This window comes from Lissotriton helveticus, chromosome 9 (assembly GCF_964261635.1).
Source record: "Lissotriton helveticus chromosome 9, aLisHel1.1, whole genome shotgun sequence".
NCBI classification, from domain to species: domain Eukaryota; kingdom Metazoa; phylum Chordata; class Amphibia; order Caudata; family Salamandridae; genus Lissotriton; species Lissotriton helveticus.
The window spans coordinates 771,228,313-771,254,255 of record NC_136070.1 but is presented as its reverse complement, the minus strand read 5'-3'; the positions used below and the strand labels follow the sequence as shown (position 1 = coordinate 771,254,255).

The 25,943-nt window shown below is 45.1% G+C and overlaps 1 protein-coding gene across 1 annotated transcript in view; it reads left to right on the top strand.

Moving 5' to 3' along the window:
• KLC3 (kinesin light chain 3) overlaps nucleotides 1-25,943 on the top strand; it is a 931,842-nt gene that overhangs the window by 691,031 nt on the left and 214,868 nt on the right. The window contains exon 6 of the mRNA XM_078660896.1: nucleotides 3,313-3,400. Coding sequence (XP_078517022.1) covers nucleotides 3,313-3,400 — 88 coding nt within the window. The remainder of the gene's footprint in view (nucleotides 1-3,312; nucleotides 3,401-25,943) is intronic.

Genomic DNA, 25,943 nt, shown 5'->3' with positions numbered 1-25,943 from the left:
TGCGATATGTGAGTAACAATTGCAGAGATCACATCCCTAGAGACAAATCATCAATATCTGATTCTTCCTGCTAAGAACAAGCCTAAACTTCGATTTGAAGTAATCAACCAGGACAATGCTCCTTCTCCCAATTCCTCACACACGTTTTCTAAAACCTTATGCAACAACTTTGTGGGGTTCCTCACCAATAAGGTCAAATACATAAAAATTCCCCTACCAGTCACCTTTGATAATAAAGCCAATGATAATCTATCTTTTAAGGAACTGCAGACATGGTCTTCTTTCCCCAGGTTCAGAGTTAGAACTACTGTTGACCATATCCAAGGCGAAATCCTTTTTGCAACTCTATTACTGGCTCACTCAATTAAGTCCTCGCCAAACAGAGGCTCCCATTTTGGCCCATCTTGTTCAACTCCTCCCCCAAACTGGGTACATTCCCCAACTGTCTAATAGTTGGTCAAATATTCCCTCTTCTGAATTTTTTTTTTTTTTTAAATTAGTAGGCCCCATTCGGTTTAACAATTTCCATCAAGCCTCCACTCTTCCATTCTTAGGTAAAGTGATGGAAAGCTGTGTAGCTGAATTGACTTTTCACATCAATGCAAACGACCTCCTTTACACTTTCCATGCTGGTTTCTTCTATGGTCAGAGCACCAAGACTGCAGTTCAGAAGATTTTAGACGACAATCTCTACACCCTAGACACTGAAAGTTCTTTTCTTGTTCTCCTCAACCTATCTGCTGCATTTGACACCGTCATCCACCAGGTTTTGAGAAACACCATGAAGCATTGAATGGGAATTTAAGATGCAGTCTTTAACTGGTTCACCTCCGATCTAGCAAACCACTCTCGAGTAGTGAACATCAGAATCTCTATTTCAAAGACAGTTAACCTGGGGAAAGGGGTTCCTCAAGGCTGGATCCAGGGCCGGACTGGCCATAGTGGGCACTGGCATTTCCCTGGTAGGCCGCTAGGGTGGCGGCGTTTTTGTTACCTGGGTCAGCAATATCGGTCCCCGGTAACAAAATCGGCCGAAACCTCCCCTCACAAACTGCTCGGCTGCACTCCCCCTCACCCTGGGGAGGAGGGGGGGGGGGGGGCAGGGGGGAAGGCTTAGCAGCTTGCCAGGGCCGGTTTCTGTTCCCAGCCCAGCCCTGGCTGGATCTCCTCTCTATCTACCCTATTTAATCTCTATCTCAAAACTCACTGTGTGATCCTTAGGACTTCTAGGATCCTATTCCTCCTGTACACCGACAATATCCAAATCTACCTGAAGGTCATATCCCTGGACGAGATCACCCTCCTGTCCAACACCTTGATAAGAATTCAATCATGGATGTCAAATCACCACCTCAACTAAACCCTGCAAAAACAGAATTACTTCTTCTATCCCACAAAATAGCTAATCTTTCTTTTTAAGATTTGATGGAACTCCTACCTCGGAGGGCCAACCCTCCAGAATGCCAAGTCACTCGGTTTCAATCAATCAGGGAATTGTAAGCGCACTACTGACCCGTGAGGGTCTCAAGGCGCTGGGTGTCGGGGAGGGAGGGGGGTAACATATCCGTTCAACCGAAGAGCAGCCAATTCACCCTTGACAGCCAATTCAACCGCTAGAGTTAATTTGCAGCCAATGGCGATCGTCCACTTCCAACTAAGGCTGCTCTGGGGAATCCGGAAACTCATCCAAGAACAGGACCAAAAGTTAGTTGTACAGGTGGTGGTTGTCTCAAGACTTGTCTACAGGAACGCTCCCTTCTCAGGCAACCCCAAAGTTCACTTATGTCTGCTGAGAGAGGTTCTACATGCTGCAGCCCGCTTTGTGACCAGTTAGAAGAAATAGGAAAACATCACTTCTATCCTGCTAGCCCTTCAAAGGTTACCTGTAGAGGCCAGAGCACAATTTAAAACCAACTGCACCACACACAAAGCACTGCACTTATCGTCGCCTATGTACCAAATTGATTAACTGAAAAATTCATCCGGAATACAGGGATTATGAAATGCTCAGCCTTCTCCAGGAGCCTTCCACCTCCAAACGAGAATGGTTCATGAATCAGTCATTGTGCGGAAGCACCACAAAAATTTGAAACTTCCTCCGTATGACCACATGCCAAGCTACCTTCAAAAAATGATCTTAAATCGCTTACCTTTGAAATACACTTTGTGTAAATTCCTTTTGCCTCCACCTGCTCTCTGTCTGCTTTAATTGTTCCGATATATCTCAAATATTCTCTTGCGCTGATTGTCTGGGACCTTTACTCACGTACAGCTTATCTCGCATTCACTCTTGATTGTCTGCTTTTATTTCCTCCTAGGTTGCATATTGAATGTATTCCTGCTGTGACTGTTTGGTACTGTTCTCTTGTAAAGTGCTGTAATGCCCCCGGGTCATGTGAGCAGTATATAAATCCAAATATGCTTATTCAGAGTGAGGTCTGCCTGATTAAATACCATAACATGTCTTGCAAAAGTTAGGCTGTACCGTTGGCCCAAGCAAAGCACGTGTTGGCATTCTATGTGCGTACTATAAATAGAAACTACCATCTATCCACCCTATACAGACTGTGCATTAATTATTTTACTAGCAATTAATGCGTGTGAGAGTTCTTAGTTTGCAGGCTCTTTGGTCTACAGCATATTCCTCCAGGTGAAGTGGTCGCTCGTAGTTGAGGCTACCGCACCTTTTATCAACTTCATGAAAGCAGTTTGGAAATATGTTTTTCCAGAAAACTCACTGTCTTGCTTCTTGTTTGCACCTATGTTCCCCCTTGGTCCTAGTTCCTTCTGCTGCCTTTCCACTCTACCCTATTGCCTTCATATTATCACTATTTTTCGATTTGGATAGTAAAAACTGTTCACCAAGGTTCTTAACCCAGGTTTCCACTGGCACACAGAATTCTTACAGGAATGGTGGCAGCGTGCTGCGCTTTCTCCACACCCAGAACAGTTGCATTACATGCAGCTGTGTAAGATTTCCGACATGTGCGACACATTCACTATTGCCTCAAATGTGACTATATCATCTGTGTATTACTCCAGCTTGCAAAAGTTTTTTGAAGTGTGAAAGCCAATATGATTGCAATTACCTGTTTATAATCCAATGAAGTATTTCTTGTCTCTATAGGATGCTAGAAATTAACATGATGGTGTCTAGAAATGTTTGACATATCGTATGTTTTCCAATTGTACTCACGTATTCACTCATCTTGTGCTTATGTTTTTTAGTCCTTTATTATTTGCTGGCCCTGAAAGATCATATTACGAAAAGAAATTTGGATATAAATATAATGTTTGGTTTCTCCACCACAGGGATCAGAACAAATACAAGGAGGCAACAGATCTCCTAAATGATGCCCTAGAAATTCGCGAACAGACGTTGGGCGTAGACCATCCTGCAGTAAGTGTCTCTTTCTTCTTCTGATTATACAGGAAGTAGGAACAACTAGCCCACCGTCAGGGCGATTACACAATTTTACTTAACCTTTCACATAGACAGTGTCAAATACACTATTCTATTAATATCACATATTGTCAAAGGGCCCTGTAAATTTCAGTCCACATCCCTGTAGCCAAAACAACTACAATATTTTGTCAATTCTCACTCTGATCCCAAAACACACATGCCCTCTACAGACAGCACAACTACTACACTATGCTGTTGATTGGGTTTGCAACCAGTATATATACACTATTGCATTGATGCTCACCACAGACAGCACTACTGAATAATTCTCACCCCTTAAACCCCCCCCCCTCTGGCCTGAACACCCCAGGGGTACGATAACTGCACCATTGTTTTTAGTGTTCACTCATAACAATCACAAATTACTGTTAGTGGTGGCACACAAAGACCTACAACAGCATTCAGTTAATATTCGCTCACACCCAACATAGCTAGACAATTTTATCCATGCCACCATATAAGGAGTGAATAACCCATTCTATCAATATCGATCAACAGACATCACAACTGCATGTTCTGTTAGAATCAACGTAACCATCACTAGAACTTTCTGCTCAACAACAAACAGCACACATGCAGTATCCAATTAACATTATACCACCATCCCATGTAGCTAGAGCACATGTATCATTGTGTCCAAAATAACCCTCACCACATCAGCATTGTATCTTTACAGTAACCAGACCGAAATTGTGTTATCAATAGTTCATACGGTCTGCAGAGCTGTATCATTCAATTAACATCCCTCACAGTCAGCATAGCGACCCCATTCTATAAATACCACCTCATGCAGTACACAAATCACCGGATATGCTCCATCAAAACGCATGGAGTAGCACAATTCTGTCAGCAGTCTTCATACCCAGCACAACTACTTCAAAAGATCAACACTCCACACTGAATAAATAAATCCATTACTCTACCAAGATCCCCCATATCCAAACCCACTGCACCTTTATATTAACATCCTCCATTACTACCCCTTTCTATGGAATTCCAACAAAATAAATCATAACCATTATTACTACACTATGAAATTAACCACCACAGAGACCAGAACAACTGCACTAATCATTCTGCCAACGTTTACTCATTCAGCACTACTACGCCAGTGTTTTAACATACCACAGTCAGTACCTATACATAAATCAGTCACCATTCCACATAGACTCTAAAAAAAGCATTCACACCCACAATATTGTATCTTCATTCATATTATTGGATCTACATAGTCTCATAATTGTCTTAAAGGAGGAGGAGGAAAGATGGCAGGTTGACACTCGCCAATGAGGGTGTGAGCTCCACAGTGCTCCGGACCGCCATCACTCTTCTCCGGCTTCCAGCTCTCTGCCGGCTCAGCAAGCCGATGTTGTCCAACTGGGAAAGATCTCGCTGAGTCTGAGATGCCGATGCAGGCATCTCGTAGCTGACATTCTCATATCGCTGCTTCATGCTACGAGGATTTTGGAGACTAGTAGGCCACCTGGGTGGGTCTTTTCAGTCTTTTCAGCCTTGGATTAGTGAACTTGTTCCCGACGGAATGGCACCACAGAGATGGAGTGTGCTCTGCGGGGCAAGGAGCCTGTAGAGCTGCTAAGGGGCGCATTTTGGAGGGCCATCAGCAAGAGTGTAACAAGGAGGGTGAGGCTAGCCTACCGGTGGTAAGTCTGTTCCTTGCAAAGCTCCGTGTTGGGTGCCTCATCCTAAAATTGCTGCAGTGTGGAACAGCAAAGGATTGCTTGCAACTAGCAGCCAAAGAACAGCCAGTTTTTGGCAAATCTCCACTAGTTGAGGCATTAATGGCAGCAGCCATGGTCTGAGGGAATAGAGTAGCATTCTTGAGTACCACAGACTTTGCAAGCAATGGCAGTACCTGTGTAACGGACCCTGAGGACCCCGCGGACCTACCTGCTCTCTGTCAGGCTATCAGCTCCCAGACCCAACATGGTAACTACAGCAATTTACCCACTACTTCCCCCACATGTAAGATGATGAGCTGAATCCTCTGGCGGAATCTCAAGCTTGGGATCATATTGTAAACATTGTGAGTACTGTGGCAGTCATATTGGGGCAATAGGAAGAGGTTCCTGGGGTTCCCAGCTGGGACAATAGAAAAAGTCTGCTGTAGGCCAATACTTGGAGGGTTGAGTGGCAACCAGTTGACTCAGACATGCAGCTCTGTGATTATGAGCCTCCCCCTGATATGTGCACTGCTGGCCTGTTTGTTGATGAAGGGCTTAGCCGCAGTGATACGGGTGGTCAAGAGATGGGGGGGCGGGGCAGTCTGCTCTGAAGGGCCAGGGCAATACTAAGAGGAAGCCTTCAGAAATGAATAGACCGCACCAAGCTGTGAAGCAGCGGATGACGAGCAAGTCAGTCAGAACTGGGTCACTTCAAAGGGTTAGGTGTAAGCACTTATTTCCCGTTTGTCAGAGGTCCAGGGTGGGATTGGGGCTACCAAAAGTAAACAACCTATTGAAAATCAATCCCCTCTTTGGTGCTCCACTCCTATACCTCACTCATGCTCTGATATATCCGGTGGCACTTCCTCTGAACATTCTGCCTCCCTGGCCTTTACAGAAGTTTGTATAGATGATAAATCACAAGAACTGTCTTTGGTGGCAGTCATGCAGATACTCCAGATCCAGCGTTCTGAAGCACAGTCTTACTAAGCACAGTGAAGGGCAGACAATCTGTTAACACAGCAGTCATTGTCAGAGATGTCGGGGAAGATCACTAGTCTCACTACAGAGATAGCCGAGCGTGTTTCGAATTCCGGGGAGGTGGGAACAGCTACAGTTAAAACAATTGTCAATAATGGTAGTCAGTTGGAATACCTTCAAACCAAGGTTGACGACATGGAGAACCGACAGAGGCAAAACAACCTGAGGATATTTGGAATACTGAAAGGAAAGGAGGGGGTTGACCCTCTCCAATTTATTGTGCAACTGTTCAGTAAAACTCCCGGACCTGATTGACTGGGACCGACAGATTCAACTCCCCCACCACCTTCCTCTCAATCGCAATGTGGAGTGCAAGTATTCCTGCAAGAGCCAGCTCGATTTAAGATTATTAAGAATGGTCACAATTGATGTGCTACTCTGAAATGGACGCTACGCACGCTATAACTCAATTAAAGGGCTCTACTATTTAGAACTCTTAATCACAGATGCTTTACTGCTGTTCTCTCCCAGCTCTTTTTTTTCTTTCTTCTTCTCTGCTTTTACTCCTTCTCTCTTGATGAGCTTTCTTTTGTTAGAAACGCTGTTTTTTCTGTATATTTCATTAATAGCATTCTTGAGAATTTAATTACAGGCTTGTCGATTGGTCTGGGAGGCTGGTGGGTGATGGGTGGTTGGGGAACTGTGTTGGGCACACTCTCTCAAGGGCTGTCAGTTCACCGACAGCTCACAGAGTTGGGATGATTCCTTCCCAAAAACACAGGGGGTGGGTATGAAGGAGTGGCTGTGGTCTGGAAGTGTGGACACATTTGATCTTTTTGTGATGAAGAGTACAGTGTCCTCAATGTTTGAGGGTGGGTGGGGGGTTGAGTAAATTAAGTTAGAATGTTCTAGTTTTTCCAAAAGTATACTTACTACTAATTTTTGTAATCCATTTTTGTCTTGAGAATGCAGGATTGGCCATCTTAATTTGTCAGATTTACGGCTAGGATTAAATGCGTGAATTGGAATGTTTCTGGTTTAAATTCACAAAGAAAACAGCAGCTGATTAGGGATGAAACAGGGGCTTATAGACTCAATTTGCTAGCTTTAACAGGGACTCATTTAGCATACAAGGATCGTCTGCTACTAAAGCAACAGGATTATGACATAATTAGTTGTACTTCACAAACGGTTTCCATCCGGGATGGTGCTTTATTATCTGCAAAGAACTTCCAAAGAAACATTTTGAAAACTGCAGCGATTCAAGGGGAAGATGGGTGCTGGCACAAATGGTATTTAATTCCCAGACGTTTGTTATATGTGCAGTTTACGGGTTAAATATTGATGACCCCCAGTTATTGGATATGCTCTCCTTAGAGCTTTTAGACTGGGTGTGGTAACTGATTTTAATTGCTTAATGGATTAAAGTATTGATTCTGCTAATCACAAATCTACCCCCGCGTGACTAAGACTAGGGCATCAATTCACAAATTGATCCAGTTTCAAGGGCTGTGTGATGCATGGAGGACTATATTCCCAGCTAAGCCTGGGTATACCTTCAATTCATGTCCGCATAAACACTACTCCAGGATCCACATGTTTTTTCTGGGAGACCCTTATTAGCAGGTGCCAAGATAGAAGTATGTCCCAGGACGGTATCAGATCATCACATGCTCTTATTTACATTTTGTCTTATCAATGCAAGAGGTAGGCGATCTAAGTTTTCATTTCCCCACCATCTTCTGTCCAACGACGATTATATGAGTCACACCTCTAGTTTATTAAGGGAATTTCTCATTACTAACACAGGCACAGCGACACCCTCCATTATCTGGGATACCATGAAGGCATGCATACGTAGTATCACATTACAATTTATCATTAAACAAAATCGAGCTGCTATTGAAATTGCACGTTTATTGTGCTGAGAAATCTTACAGCTTTAAATATTACATGCACAGAAGGTTATTCAAGGTACCGTGGATGATCAGGCTGGTTTTATCCAGTTAATTGAAAAACAATCTTTGTGTGAGCTATTTTTCTCCAATTAATTGAAAACAATCTTTGAGCAGGATTTGAAAGAACAGATAACAGCCAATTATGCTAAGAATAAAACTCTGCAATACAAATACGGTGATAGAGTTGGCCGAGTCTTAGCCCATCGATTCTCCAGTAGGCAGTCTAAATGTAAGATCCAATGTATTAACCTCTTCCATGCTCATGACGAGCTGAGCTTGTCATGAGGCATGGCGCTCCGGTGCTCATGGCGAGCTCAGCTCGTCATGAGCCGTGGAACGCTCACACGCGGGGATAATTCCCCTTCTGTGCTGTGCTGAGCGTTCCACGGGAACGGGTGTGGTCATGACGAGCTCAGCTCGTCAGGAGCACACGAGCGCCGTGCCTCATGACGAGCTGAGTTCGTCATGAGCACCGGGGCGCTGCGCGCGCCCCCCACCCCCCAGCACAGCTGGGGAATTACCCCGGCATGGAAGAGGTTAAAAGCATGAATGGTATGTCTCATACAAATCCGGACTCTATTATAGAGCAGTACTCTTTGTTTTATCAAGCTATACTATCAGCCTAATGTATAGTGCCAGTCGGCGATTACAACATATATTCAGAAGTGCAGGTTAACCCATTTAGGGGAATATCAGGCAGGAGCCTTGCAGACTGAGTTTTCTATCGTAGAGGCGGAGGCAGCCTTCTTAGCTCTCCCTTCAGGCAATGTGACAGGGGAGGATGCTCTTCCAAGTATTTAGGAATATGATAGCTAAGGACTTTGTGAAGGTTCCGCAGCATATATATATATATAATTGGGGGGGAAATACCAGATTCTTGGAATGTAACCAACATCATGGAATTCCTGAAGAAAGGCAAGCCTTTAGAGGGTATGAGGTCATAACAACCTATTTCCCTGATCAATTTAGATGATAAGTGGTTTGCTGAGATCTTGACGATGAGACTTGCCCCTCTTCTTCCGATACTATTTTCCCAAAAACAGCATGAATTCGTACAAAGAAGGGATACGACCAGCCACACCAATTCAGCAATTGCGGCGTTCGATGCTGCAGGGAAATCTAATACTATGATAGGCATGATTCTATTAGATGCCAAGAAGGCCTTTGATCGCGTAGCCTGCGTATGTATGTGGGCTTCATTGGGAGCTTTCGGTGTTGGGGACAAATACATCCAAATGTTACAGGCACTATACAAGACCCCACGTTCTAGGTCGATATACTCTGGGAGGAATTCAAGTACATTTGGGATATACCGTGGAATGAATGTCCATTGTCTCCCCTTGTATTCGCTTTGTATATTGAGCCATATCTTTGTTTGTTATATCTGAATTCTGGCATCCGGCCATTGATTTTCGATGGTCATAAACTTAAAATTACAGCCTATGCAGATTATGTGTCTGTCTTTGCATTAAATCCGTTGACAGCCCTCAGACAGGTGGTTAAGGAGGCCACTGATTTTGGCAGGGTTTGGCAGGGTGTCAGGGTATAAGCTCAACATTTCCAAAACACAGGTTCTATTTAATTCTGGGACAGACGCCTCAACGGTAGGGGTAATCTCAACTGAGGTGGAGGATATAATCAAATTAAATTATGAGCCCTTGTTAATATCTGTTGTTGCCACCAAAATGAAGTTATGGAATAAACTCCCACCTAGCATTATTGGACAATTCAATATAGTTAAAATGAATATCCTTCAGAAATTTCTTTATCTTTTTAGGGCAATTCCTTTCAAAATCCCGGATTCTTTTTTTGGGATACTTTGAAGGCACCATTGGAAATTGTATCCGGGGTTACAGGTGTGCGAGACGAGCAATCCGACTTATGAAGCTCCCATGTCATCAAGGGGGCTTTCAACTCCCGGAATTTTGGGCTGCGTTTGGGAGGCGTTTTCGCAGTTTATTTATCCCAGCAGGCCACGACCAAGCGACTTTCTGCTATCAGCTAACGCTGAGGTTCATCACCACCCCCTTTTCTGTATCAAGGATAGAACATGGGCTTTTTTTATACCGGCCGGGCGACCCAAATTACTACAAGAGGGTTTGTTTTAATGTTGTGAAGGATGCTATTTGTATCAGGCAGGAAATGTGTAATAAATATTCAATTGCATTTTTAAATATAGAAACACCACTGTGGGCTAATCCTGCTTTCCCAGTAGTTTCAAAATCTAATCAGAAAGCCTTAGGTGCGATATGGGGTTCAGACTATCGGACAGGTGTACGACTTAAATAGCTACTGCTCACTTACGGAATTACAGGCTAACTATGGGCTCCCTAATCACTTAAAAATGTATATATTTACAAGTGAGGGGCTACTTTTTGACCGTATGTAAATACCCAATGAATCTGGAAGGTACAGAGTTAATGCTGCATCTTATAAAGCAGGTAGAAAACCATTGATAAGTTCGGTATATCAGATCCTTTGTCTGTATGTAACTGATGACAATGTGCTTCAAAATGGAGCCGGCAACTGGTGTCTGATGTTACATCTCAGAGCTACAGAGGGCTCTTGAGATTTTGGATAAATCAGTCCACTCTATCAACCTGAAACCGCAACAAGTCAAGACTATGTGTCTCTTATATTACAGGCCAGAAAGAATCTCTAAAGCTAGTGTTTCTGGGGATAGAACTTGGCGCCCAAAATGTAAGCAGCTTTCTGCAGATATGCTACATATATTCGCTGTATGCTCTGCCCTACAGGACTTCTGTGTTGATGTAACTAAATTAATGTTGCATCGCCTAGGCCTCCAGGTTTCTTTATCTTCTAAAGAGATTTTGATGGGTGTTAAGTTTGAGTATGATGGTGGTAACAAGTACCTTTACTACTATAATGATAGTATGTATGTTTTGCTCGGGTTTGGATTTCTGATTCTCCCCCTAAGGCAATTGAATGGTGGGCTCTTTTGAGGCAAATTTATGAGTTAGAGTTGGCTCTTGACAAAGCTAAAGGTCCTTCCTCTCTGAGGAAACTCGATAAAATGTTGGTAGGTCTCATCTGGGATTGATCAAATTATAATTTTGATTGATGTTATTTCCTTTAGATGGCCATCAGGTTTCGGCCTAATCATTATTTATTCATGTTTTTTCTTTCTTCTTTTTTCTGTATGCATATTTTGTTCATTGAGTGTTATGCACTGAACATTTCTGACTGGAAAAATAAAATTGATAAAAAAAAGATCCACATTGTCAACAGCTGACATAACTCCATCATGCTTTCAAAATTCACCTCAACTGGCACACCTACACCATTCTATCAGCATCTTTCACAACCATGGTGAAAGCACTATGCAAGCCAGAACATGAATTGACAAAGCCAGCATAAGGTAGCATGATGGCTAACCTTCTTGAACGGCACAACTTGCTTTGTCTGAAATGTTTAAACTTTACTACAGTAACAGCATATCTGCAGCAAGACATTAAACCAACCAACTCCACAGTTTGTAAAATATTAGGTACTATACAACAGCACTACTGTCACATAGCGCGCACCTAGACATCACTGAACGCTTGCAGTTGCTAGTGACCAATGCTGTGATTAATCATTCACAAGTGGTGATGTATTGCATGTTTTACAGCCAAAAACTCAAAGATTATTTATCTGTAAACCTGGATAATGTATGAATATTGACAACGAATTTGCCAAATTTCTTCTGTAATATGCAACTATAAAAAAATGTAGAAATGTGTATGACTGTATAACTCATGAAAATGTGAAAACCTAATAAAAACAGATATTACAAAAATACATTCAACCAACCACACATTCCAGTATTCAGAAACATAAATGCTCAGTAGCGGGGATTATCTCCTCTGGCCACTAAAGTCACTGCTCTTACAGAAAATGACAAGGAGGTGGCAGTGGGATGCTTCAAATAAGGCACATCACACTGTGATTAAGTCAGTAAGTAAAAGACTTACGATCTAGAGAATAGCTAGCTTTCAGAAGCTGCCTTAGAATCTAACCTCTGATGGTACGAGTATCTTTCAAAGCATTTAGTTTAAAGCATATAAAAGTATATTCCTTGCAAAATAACATATACCAAAACAAAGAAAATGTAAAACATCGAGTAGAGATTAGGTTTAACAGTTTGGGTTAGGGCTACTATGTAGTATTGTGGACTGGGGATAGGTTGAAGATTAATTATAGGGTAAGTGTTTGTGTTAGGGATTCAGTTGTAATAATCACCATTGGTTTACAATTAGCTGTTTTCTTTTCTTGTGTTGTAGCATGCACAAAAGCAAGAATTTCAAAATACTAAATTTTTCAGACAGCATCATAACGGTAGTAGCGGTCCACGTTTTCAGCGATAACAGCCAGACAACCATTTGTGGGTTACTTATTGTAAAATCTGCAGCATTATTTGATGCATTGAAATACTATTTTAAAATTACAACCTCTCTCTTACATTCTTGTGGCGTTGTTTATTGAATATACTGTAAGTACCACATACTGTAATGCAAGGCAGTACTACAGACATCACAATGGCCTATCATCTGAGGTACATCCCAAAATCTTGAGGTCTACATATCAAATGTCTACCTTCATTTAACATACTCCATTATATGTTGCAATCTTCTCACCTAGCATTAAGCTGTTAGCATATTTGAACAGGTCCACTGTCCACAGTTTCAGTGAAGGGACCAACACTTTTCACCCAATAGCACATAGCTATATATCTCTTAGCCAACACATTTCACCCCACATTTCCCCTGTGCTGTCAACTGAGGCTTTTCCAAGACACATGGTGATTGATGTAATAAGTGTTTTGGTTATTCGTAAACATTTACACTATTGCAAGTGCTGAGAGTGGGTTCTTATTGCGTGAGGTTGAGCGGTTAACCATGGCAGGCGAGGGGTGCAATTGTGCAGTGATTATGTTGCACTAGTTGCAACAAAGTTGGGGCTGAGTCCTGATATATTTGCAAAGGGCCCCAAATGTCTTTTGGGCGGACTGTGAGACCGGTATGCCAGCATATGTTTCTGCTGTCTCATTGGAGTATGCGGTGTCCTGAAGCCAGGCTTTTGCCGTAGGGGGTGGGCCTTTCATTCAGGATATAAGGAGATCAGTCAATCTGTGTCTCTGTGATTAGGCTGACTAGTTCAGCAGTTCTGGGAGTTCCGCTGGAAATTTTGGCCATAGTTTTGAAACGAAGTCGCCTCATTCTGTAATTTCCGAAGACATTCAGGGAGTTGGTTTGTCTATTTCCCTTAGCTGTTCAAGGGATAGGAAATTGTCATCTGCGAATACGTGTCTGACTCGAGTGATTCCTGCCTCACCCATGCATTTCGTGATCCTGGCTTCGAGCGTGGCAGATATGACGGGATTGCTAGCTAACTGTACAACTAATGAGTAGTCACCAATATGGATGCATCATTTCCCTTTCTTTCAACAACAAATGCCCACACCTCATAATCGCTCTTTTTTTTAGGAAGAGGCAGGGGAATAAGGCGAACAGAGAAGGAAGAAGCAAGCAGGTGCAATGGGAGAAGGAGGAAACTCAAATTGTGACGAGGAGCAGAGGGAAAGAACAGAACAAGACAACTTAGTTGTCAATCTTTCCAATAGACGTCTGACTGAGAAAGAATCTCAGGTCCTGCATAAGTGCCTGGGATTTGTATCTGCCCCACCGGAAGATGCCTTTTACTTCAACTGTGAAATGTCTGACTTTTTCCCAAAAAGTTAAAGTACAAGCTTTTTTTCAAAACAAGGGCTCCACAACCCCTATTACAGATTCAGGACTCAGGAACCCTTCCACTTTTACCCCTCCAACAAGTTCTATTCCTTGTGAAATTCCCACCTTTGAGAAAGCGGTGATGACGACATCCAGAAAATACCTCCCAAACCTTCTTTTCAAAATCTGATGAGGTATCAAAGGGAAGTTATCAGCAGTCTCTAGCCAAATATGATACCATCACTATAAAACCAGCTGATAAAGTTGGAGCTATTGTCATCCTCTCCACTGGCGATTGCAGAAATGAGTGCTTCAGATTACTGAGCAACATCAATCATTACAAACTCCCTACTGAATATGATATGCCCAGACTGCAACAAAAAATCTGTATAATGATAAATGAGGCAGAATCTTATGGGTGGGTAACCAAATAGGAAGCTGATTTTCTTCTTAACCTACATTCAAAAACATCCTACTTTTATTCTCTACCCACTATCCACCAGTATTCAAAGCCACGCCCTGGTAGACCCATCAACCCAGGGATCTGATCTCTTCTAGAGCCCCTGTCAAGATTTTGTGACCACTTCCTAAAACCAGTGGTAAAATGTACACCAACCTTTCTGAGAGACACCAAGGACATAATAAACCATGATATGCTTGGGAATATAGATCTATATATTACCCTTGAGGTAAAGGCCCTCTACACAAACATACCTCGGGATGCCAACTTAATGATCATTAAGGAAATGCTTAGGACAGAGATATGGAATTCCATTAACACTGTTTCACTTCATCATGGAATGTGTCACCCTAGCCTTCAAGGAAAACTACTTCCAGTTTGAGAGTGAACTGTACCTCCAAACACAAGTGACGCCAATGGATAGTACATTTGCCCCCAGTCTAGCATGTCTATATATATGTACAATTTTAAGAAGAAATTTACCTTAAACAAAGATAATCCTTATTTTCAACCGATCCAGCTGTTGCGTAGATACATTAATGACATCCTCATCATTTGGACAGGTGACACCTCAGACATACTGGAATTCACCAATTGGATCAATGGGTGGGATCCTTACCTGAAATTTACAGCCTCAGTATCCAACATGGAATTGTCTTTTCAAGACCTGGTAATTTTAATTGTTGATGGGTGCCTTAAGACCAGGACTTTCCATAAAGATTCAGATAGGAACAGCCTCGTTTTATTTTACAGTCATCACCCTCGGGCCTTCAGAAACAATCTTCCTTTTGGGCAGTTCCCTGGAATACGAAGGTACTGCAGTGATGTTACCATCTTTGAGGCCCAGTCAGATGCATTTGCTAACAAACTGCAGAACAGGAACTATCCTAGGCACATTATAAACACCGCTCACAAACAAATCTAGAATAACCATAGGGACTCTATCCTAGCGTCATGCCCGAAAGACATTCAACCAAAACGTACATGTGCAACTACATATAACCCAACATTTAACATCATCAAGAAAATAATAAATGATGGTCCATACTGAACACCGGGGTAATAAAATTGAAAAAGCTCTCTTTGCCTTCAAACATTCAAGTAACATCTTGGACCTCGTAGTGCAAGCAAGACCATGGCACACTAACACTCAAAACAGTATCATAAAAAGCTGGAGACTCCCCCTGTGACTGGACACTTCCCTTATGGTCATTGTAGTGTATGCCTCCTTACTCAAACCACAAAAGAAGTTGATTTGGGTTTAAGAATGAAATAGAAGTAAACCAAATATGCCAAATGCTAGACAAAAAATGGCATCTATCACATTACATTCCCATGCTGTCTACGTTATATTGGAATGACTGTAAGACCAATCAAGACCAGAATCAATGAACAACAAAGTAATATCAGGTGTTGTCGAACAAATACTAAAATGAACTCCCACTTCATCACATCCAACGTGTCTTCTGATGATATAAGATGGGCCATTCCAGAGATTATGTAAGGGGGCAAAGACATCACCTATAGACTATCTGAAAAAGCGGTGCTGGATATCTAGGCTTAACACTAACTCTGTTGGATTAAACAATGACATTCAATGGTCTGAAATCAGAAGACCATGACATGATAATACACTGAATTTAAAATCAACCCACCATACCACAGTAGATGTGGTACAGCATACACATTTTAATCATGAACATTTATATCCCACAGTTACTGTATTAGCAATTATAATATATCATTCCATCTAGAGACAATATGATTTAATGTGTGGATTTCATTTGAACCCCTTCTAGAAGGCCCCCGGGCTGTTACATACAGTAGAATGGGAGGCATAGTATCACGGATGAAAACCAGAGAGTATACCTTACTGGTTTCACATCCACTACCTTTTTGTATATTTAAAGAAATCTGGTCTATTGATATAGTGAAGCAGTTTACCATGTCTTCTTTTCCAAATTAAAATAGCCAATCTTATCCATTTCTTCCTGTGTACTGGCTTCAGGGCTGATGCCAAGGGACACAATGCCTCTGCTATATCCAGGGGCGTGGCTTTTTTCAGATGCACATCCCCTCTACCACATGGGAATGCAGGGGAACCGTCGCCGTGCTCCGTTGCTATGAGTAGTAGCATATGACGCCTTTTCCTTTGCTCCACAACTGTCCCTCAAGCTGGCCATGAGGCTGTCGCACAACCATGGCCCTCCCCCGTGAGACATGGGCAATTCAGGGTGGTCTCTCATTTTGGACAAATAATACGGATTGCTGGTAGTCTCCGCCCATCAAGAGTCACTCACCGATTGGCCTCTACCTTTAAAAACCAAGGCTACGAATGGGATTCCACTTCCGGAATCGAGTACGGGGTAGGTTAATTTACCATCGACATAATTTGCACAAGTAAGCGGCCTGGTGGATGATAAAGTCCATCACTTTGTTTATTTCTTTTACCGCTGGGTTGGATCATTCACCTTTGTTTTATTTCTTCATGTTACTTTGTATACTCCAGAGCCATTGAGCGAGTCATGTCCTCGATGTCCAAGGGGCTCATTCCAAAGTATAGGAGGGTGAGAAATATATTTTCATGTTCCTACTAGCATGTGGATGTCTGTCTGAGATATTCTCTTCCTATCACCATCTGGAACACTTTCACACATTCTTGAATGCTCCATGGTTTGCAGTGCGATTCACCACTGATCACAATTTTGCGAATAGGCCTGTCTGAATGTTCAAATTGTATGTGATGTATTGTTATATTAATAGGTGTATATATAGTTAAGATCCTGAAGATGTGGCTGTTGATCATTTTTTACATACAAGGCATGAAACATGTCAACCAAGAACCAGCGTCAATGAAAATACATTTGATCCTACTGATTTCAATATACCATAATCTGTCTCTTTAACTTGGAAACCAGAATCATCATGTCTTCGATTTGGATGTATGACATTACAACGCATGCTTTTACCACGCATGCTGTTACGGCGCAGTTTTTACAACGCATGCTGTTACAACGCATAACGCTTTGGGGTGCTGGATAGTGAATAGTTTAATTTACTATTCCAACTCCAGTCCCCGTGGATAGTAGGGAAGATGTTGGATAGTAAATTAAATCTATTCCCTATCCTAGAGCGCCCCCCAGCGCAATGCATTGTAATGACATGCGTTGTAATGGTTGCGTCGTAAAGGCACTGCGTGGTAAAAGTTGCGTTGTAAAGGATGTTTCCCCTTTGATTTTCCTAAACTGTTTTTAATTTGACATAGATCTGGGTCTTTATTAAAACTAAAGTTGTTTTATTGATCTATAGTCAATTTTAATCCACATTTGTCCAATCTTCTCATTTACCGTCTGGGGCAAGTCAGCGTTCCCAGTCAACTGGGACACAGTGTGTGAAGGGAAATGTTAGAGAGTTCATTTGCGAAGCGGATCAGGAGAACATACGAAGGGTGAGAGCAGATTATAAATTGTACCACTAGACATATGTGTTTTATGGTACTAATATTGGTCAGTTGATTAGCGCCCAGATTGGTACTACAGGCGCTCAGCCCACTGAGCTATTTTACCGGTTTATAAAGTGACTTTAACTCACTCAAGCATGGCGCTTTGCTAGACATGGTTGGCATCTTCTTGTCAAGGGCTGGGATATTGGTCTGTCCTACCGGCTGTGAGTCTCCACCGGGGAAGGTAAGTTGCTGGGAGATGGATTTGAGCAGCACGAGCCCCTGGGGCACCCCCTAAGCATAGCCTGGCCTGCAAACCTTCCTTCAGATGGGTGGGGTTGCCCACCGAGTGAAGGGGGCACCGGTTCAGTACAGTGAGATGATGTCCACATCTGCACTGCAGGCACCCCGGAAGCGCACTTGTGTATTCACGCTGCTGGCTCACCAGCACTCTGCTCATACCAGCGGGAAACACATACCAGCAGGATACACTCACCTGGAGAATACTACTGTCCTGGGTGTACACGTTTTCTGGCGCTGTACATGGAATACACCACTTAATATCTATTAGTGCGGTGCTCTCGAGGGGGAGATACACCCTGCTCCTCCCAATTATCAATCAAATGATTGAAACATCAATGAACTAAATTCAAGGCACACGCATAACACAATCAAAACTGCAGTTCGTAGTTATCTTGTAAACAGAGAACGATGCTGTAATTCTTGTTCTTCTTTATGTTCTTAGAGAACACAAAGAAGAACAAGAATTACAACTTCGTTCTCTGTTCACAAGATAACTACGAGCTGCAGTGTTTGTGTTATGCGTGTGCCTTGAATTTGGTTCACTTGGAGAATAGCATGCTTGGGGGTAAGTGCACGTGTGCACGAGCAGTATTTAACCGTTTGAAAGGGAAAGTGTGAACCTGAATGTCTGAGAGGAGTATGAAGGGAGGTAAGGTAGGTTAATGCTTATGCTGAAGAGATCGCAAAAGAGTCAAGTCCCGGCAAAAATGCACAGCGGGCATCTTTCTTAGCCTCTTTGTCACATGGTCAAATGCCAGTCAGATCACTCAGTGCATTTTTGCAAACTATGGGTCTCAAGATTCAATCCAAGGAAAATGGCACTGTGAGCTAATGCACCAGAGCATCACAGGATATTACAAACTTCATTAAACGGTTTTGTAGGCAACTGCTTTATGGCTCCACCACAAAAGGACACACGGTGCCAGATAACAAAAATGTCTTTGTTGATTTAAGAAATGGAGCACCCAAAATGCAAAATTCACCTTTTCCCCGTGACATTTTTGCTGGTGCCAAGAGAACCTTTAGTTTGGGGAATAAGCGATGCAGACTTTAGTATAGCCGATGTACAGGCACCTGTATTAATGTGTATGTGTTTTAAAACATGTTTGCGATGGTCTCTCTATGCATACTTTTCTCTTAGTCTATATGTAATGTAGAACCTAGCAACAGAGCAAGCTGTCCCTGTGCACTTATCAGTGTATTCCCACTGCTACCCCACGTGACTACAGCCACTCCATGAGAACACGTCGCTGTTGCTAATTTGATATGCATTAAAGTCCCATGATGGATGTGCAGCCTCGTTATGCATATATTCTACAATGATTTCTATCAGCCTTCAGGGAAATCTGATGCAAGTGCCATTGAAATTGAAAACTCCTGCAGATTCTGTCAGTCATTTGCCCCAAAATCTATTGAATTTAACAGAAACAAATCGTTTTCACCCTGTACAGTAGTTAAACAAATTAACTTAATGTACGGTGTATAACATAAAGTAACAAGCATTGGCATAGCCACTAGGTCTCGTCTTTGGGCCCTTATAAGTGTTTAGCCATGCAACAGTTGATGTTGTTGCACCAAGGATATTGTGCTGCATAACTAAATACATATAAGGCCCCAAAAGCGGGACATATTGGCTATGCCAATGCTTGTTTAATCACTTTCCATTCAGAGACTGCGGCCTGAAACACAAAATATCCAACCCTGATATGTCTACTATTCCTGAAGATGATGCACCTTGATGATTCTGCTGGGGTCCGAGGTGTTTATTCAATATTATTCAACTGTTTAAACTTTAGATTAATTAAAGGCTCAGCTATGCGCCTCTGCATGTGTGCGCGCCACTCAATGTGTCAGTTTTGAGTTGTTGTCAACGGTAAAAGGTGAGGAAAATGTGCACTGCCATAGACTATCAGGATGCACCTTTCTGTAACACATTTTCAAGTATTTATGTCAACTGACAGAAAATCCATGATTCCATTTCCAACGTTTGCATACAGAGCCCCTCATTGCGAGTAGCCTGTTAAAATCCCAGCTATTTCAGGAGCCTCAAATTAAGGATAGCGGGGTCCTGGGAATTTCAGGTGCGCATAAATAACAAATTGCATGTTTTGGGGATAACATGCAGCAATATCATTCTTCGCATCAATTCCCACGTGTTTCCCCCAAAAGTCTCTGTGTGACCTTTAGGTGATGTTGTGAAAGACAGATGTATCCACTGTCTGGAACATAGAGGGGATTGGATGGCGATGCGAAGTTGTGAATTCTATTTCACTACATTGAGAGGATTCTGGAACATAATAAAATTTCAACATTCTTAGGCAAGTAAAATACATACCAGTGAGGGCATATTCATTTTAAATACATTGCATGTGTTGAGCGGTGGGGGTTAAACAATGATTGCAATTAAAATAGCAGGCGAAAAAAACAAACGTTGAAAGCTCAGAAAATAAAGACAGACACAGCTTATAAAATACAGACGTGCTTTAAATAAACAGATCCCCTTTGCCGGCCTGCAGCTGCAGAGCTTTTGAATGATATAGTCAAAAAGCAGCAAATTAAGTGGGCAGATAAATACCTACACTTTAACATTTGGCATCAAAACTGGACAATTCCATTGACAGACATGTGGAAGTTTTAGTTAGGTATCTTCCTCTGTCCCCACCTTTTATCAATGCAAAAGAAATATATGATTTTTTAGGTAACTAATCCTGAGAAGTGGAATCTGATTATTTGATGTGAATCATGCCAGACGCCACTTAATCCCCATCCTTCAGGTGGGCTGGAATGAGACAAGAAGCAGGGCAGGCGACAGATGCGAGCACTTGCTCCCAAGCAGCCGCTCAGTGGTTGTTGTATTTTTCCTCAGAGTGCATGTTTCTGAATGAGACCCGGGGGGGGGGAACGAGAGCAAGCAACAAGGGGGAGGAGGTGGAGGGGCGGAACAATGAATATAGACGCCAGCAAACATGTGCACTCCAATGGAGTGCTAGATTAATATTTAAAACACGGGAAAGCCTCTGATGCACTTGAGTTGATCCCTGCTTCGGCCCGATGGGACTAGTGAGTGTGTGTTGCAATCTAAACAAGCGCCGGCCTCTGATGCACTCGAGTGGGGCCCTGCTTCGGTCCCAGAGAGACTGGTGAGTGCGCGTTGTGTGTAGCAGTATAAACAAGTGCCGCGCTCTGAGTCACTCGAGTGGGTCCCTGCTGTTGATGTAACATAACTGGTGCTCATTTTGAGCATGTTAAGCGCTTCAGTACCTTCAGGTCGATATCACGCTATGTAGAACAGCCAAAAAACAAACAAAAGGGTTTGGAATCACCAGGGCACCAAAGCGGATGAAAACGGTGCTTTGGACTCGGGAGACTGATAAGAGAAACTCAAGAGGAACACATAGGAAATAGTATGCTACAGCCAATAGAATACTGAGGAAAAGTAAGTGGCAAGCACAAAAAAATCATTGACAAGCAAGGGTGGGATGTAAGCCCCTTTTAACATTTACATTAAATACAAAAGATTTCACAAGCACAGCACAAGCGCTGTGCAGGTAAAATCTAAAATGGCCAATCCGGCTGTGCTCAGCGACTTGCAACACCTTCTGGGATAACAAGTGCCAACACAGCATGAAAAACATTCACGGTCCAAGGAATCAGTATGAATATGCTGTTATGAATTGCCTTTCCGGGGGCGTGGCCTGGAGCCGTTGATGGTGGACGCGTAGTTCTCCAGCTCCGTCCTAAGCCCTGAACAAAAAGCTGATTATCCTGCACTCCCCTGCCTGCAACCCACCTGATCCCTCCACAGGTTGTCTCCGGGGGCGAGCGGCGTGAGGCGGTACGATATTGCCCCTCTCGGACCACTCCATTGGCGAGTTCCGGCGACGGAGCCTGTTGCGGCCTGCGGGTCGGCGTGAAGCCCCGGCCTCAGGTGATCGGCCTGGCCGGCCTACCTCCAGCCTCCTTCGCGGTCCGGACGGGACCCAGGATTGGACTTATCCGACATTGCCGGCCGGAACCACGGCCTGCGGTATGGTGCCCCACCCTAACTGAAGCCCCGCTACCCCCCTGCTTGGTCGCTTCGCCACAGGCCGGCCGCCTACTACGGGGCCCCTTCGGGACACGAGAACGCTCCCGGGCCGTCCCCCCGCCCACCCACAGAGCCAGCGGGACTCCGGCATTCCGCCGCAGGGACAAGGAACGGCGGGCGGGCGGCACACGCCATTCACTGCCAACCCCCGCGAGAACGGCTTCGCCCTGCACTGGATGCCAGCACCACAACGCGGATTGGCCCGACCCTGACGATATCCTGGCGCCATTTTACCAACACACCTGGGCTTGGTAGAGACCCTCAGGCCCTGGCAGTCTCGCCTCGCGTGCCCCCGAGCCGACAGTCGGAGGTCCTGAGACGGTCACGTAACACAGAGGGGCACGCATCGGAGACACGCGGACCTCAGGTACAGGGACCTGAAGAGGGGTGGTGCGGCACGCGTTTTGGTGCCTTATTACAGCGCTGCAGCCCCGACCTTTGCCGCGCTCCCGACGGCCACGACAAACTCCCTCTGCAGTGGCCTGCGCCCACCACCTCCACCCCCCCACCGCCTCTACGGACCTGGGGTTATACCTGCATGTGGAGACGCCGGAGGCGCACCGATCCACCCCACATTGACGCCTCGCCTAGGTAGCCTGCGCTGTCCCTGCCAGCCCTGGGGTCTTCGCCACCTCCGCCTATACCCAGTACTCAGTGACCCTTCCAAGACCACTGCCGGACACTCCAAGGGACTGCGGCGGTCTGCTGCTTCCACTACAGCGCCACCCTGCTAACGAGATCCATGGGCAGAAACAAGGGCAGACAGCAGGGCCAGGTCGCTCAGACGGACGTGCAGTCCACGGGCTCTGAAGACCCGCTGGCCTCCTCCAGCATGGACATCATCCCGCCGACCGGCAAGGGGTCGCAAGACGCCAAGCTAGATCTGATCCTGAATGAAATACGCGCTACGCGCGAAGCGCTAGAATCGCGCATGGACAACATGGCGACTGGCCTGTCCCTGCTGAAGGCTGACCATAACAAGTTGGCGGATCGAGTGGCAGAGCAGAAAATTGCGCTAGATGACCTTATCCCGCAGCAAACGGAACACTCCACGAAATTAGAAAACGTAGAGAAGCAACTGACACAACTGTGGAGTAGAGTGGACGAAGCTGAAGGACGCGCCCGCCGCAACAACGTCCGCATCCTGGGCATTCCGGAAAGAAGCGAGGGGAGGGACCCCACGCAGTTTGTGGAGGATTGGCTACGAAAGCTGGTAGGCCAGAGAGACCTCACCGCCCTTTACAGTGTGGAACGGGCCCACAGGATGCCATCGCGGCCCCCACAACCAGGGGCACCTCCTCGCCCCCTGATCGCTCGTCTTCTCCACTTCAGAGACCGAGACACTGTCCTACGAGCGGCCAGGGAGGAAGCGCCACTACTCTTCGAGGATAAGAGTGTCTCGGTCTACCCGGATTTCACACCCACTGTGCAGCGGGCCAGGTCCAACTTCATGGGAGTGAAGCGCAAATTGCGGGACAGGAATATGAAATATGCACTATTGTTCCCTGCTCGGCTCAAAATCCTACATAACGACAAGTCCCATTTTTCCGAATCGGCTAAGGAAGCGGCAGAATGGATGGAGGTCACTCTGACCCCGCCGGCATCACGGGACCCATTCACAGACCACCACAGTGACACCCACAGGGGCTCGCCAGGTCGACGGAACAATACTCACAGCCCCAGCCGTCATTCATCTCACGGAGCGTCGGCGACGACGCATCCCCCTGGACGCCAGACGGCGGACCACTCGTCATCGTCCCCGCACCATCGTCTAACAGAGGAGGCACTGGCTGCCCACGACGCGGGAGCAACCGGAGACAGACTCACCGTCACCACCGGCACTCACACTGAGGTGTCTGGCTCAGTTGACAGCTTGCAGCTCTTCCCGAAGATCACGGCCCAGATGGCGGAGGAGTTCTGAACCACGACACGATTGATCCTCTTCGGGTGGTAACGTATGACTAATCCCCTCCTTCACATCTGGTGGGTAGTATGTGCAGGGACCCTTTGTATTGTGGGCTGTCTTGCCCACGCAGACCGTTCAGTGCCAGCGAACGGAGGCCTACCACCCCCGGTATGCACACGGACTTGACTGACTTGTGCCCACGTTGGGCACCATGGTTTGGCTCCTGGGTACGTTGGCTCAGGGACCTTTTTGTTCAGGGGTTACTTGTTTACGAGACACTCTCACCTTTTAGCACAACGGGACATGTGGGGTCACCCAGTTGTTTCACATTGCCACACCACACAGATGGTAATGGGACCTCTTAACACTTACCAAATGTGCTCCTGGAACGTGCGTGGCATGGGATCAGTGCACAAACGACATAGACTCCTTGCACAACTCAACCGAAGGGGGACACAGATTGCTTGTTTGCAAGAGACACATTTGAACGCTGCTGAAGCGGTGAAATTACGCAAGAAATGGAGAGGGCAACTCTTTGCTACCTCATATTCTGCATTCTCAAGGGGTGCGGCGATTTGGCTCCGTGGCTCTCTTCCCTTCCAGATGCTGGAGCAACGGATTGATCAGGAGGGTCGCTATGTATTTGTACGGGGACTGTTGGATGGGGAGGCGGTTGTCATTGGATGTGTATACTCACCTAACACAAACCAGTCGGAATTTTTGCTAACTGTCAACGGGGTACTTGCAGATTGGGCTGCCCATCGCTGGTTCATCGGGGGTGATTTTAATGCTGTACTTGATGTTATGCTAGATAGATCACACCCCCCCTTACAGGCCACCGAGAGCAGGAAACAAGCTGATGCGCTTGCGAGATGGGCTGAGGGCTGGGGTTTGGCAGATGTATGGCGCAGCATACACCCTCTAGAAAGAGAATACACTTTTTTCTCCCCTCCCCACCAGCTTCACACCAGAATTGACCATGTTTTCTGCTCCCGTTCCCTTACAGCAATGATTGTCCGGACCCAGCACATGGGGAAAACTCTATCGGACCATAACCCCGTGGAGGTTACATGGCAGTGGGGTAGGAGGCTAGCTCCCATTCCGACTTGGCGACTGTCTCCTGATCTCCTCGAGAATTCGGTCTTCCGGTCCTCCCTGTCCGACACTATAGATACCTACTTTTCCACGAATGCGAACACTGCCAGCTCCCGGCAGATAGAATGGGACACTTTCAAGGTCTGTCTTAGGGGGGCTGGTATGACTACTAGGGTGGGTAGGAAGCGAGAGGTGATCAGCCAACTGAAGGAGGTGGAGGGCTCACTTGCGTCCCTAGAAAATGAGGCAGCGGGCACCAACGCTCCCTTTACACCACTGCAGGAGGCACATATTAGGCACGCGGAGCTACTGGAAGACCTGCGGCTTATAGACTATAGGGAATACACAAACAGACAGCATACACAGGCAGACCGAGCCGGTCCCCTACTGGCCCGCATCCTACGGGACTCCCCGATCAGCCACCCCATTTTGAGGGTCGTGGACCAATCCGGCCACTCGGCTACCACCCAAATAGGGATTAATACGGCGTTTAAAGACTATTACGCCACGCTGTATGGTCCCCCACAGCCCTTATCAGAACCCGCACTTGTGGCCTTCATGGAGGGTCTGGATCTCCCACAACTTTCTGCCAACCAGAGCAAAGACTTGCAGCGTACTATTTCGGTGGCGGAAATTAGACAGGCGATACGAGCCCTTCCAAAGGGTAAGGCCCTCGGAACGGATGGCCTGCCAGCTGAATTCTACGCAACATATATAGACCTCCTGGCCCCACGGTTACACACTGTTTATCTGGAAGCCCTACGTACAACCTCTCTGCCACAATCTTCCATGCAAGCACTGATCACGTCCCTCTTGAAACCGGCCAAAGATGGT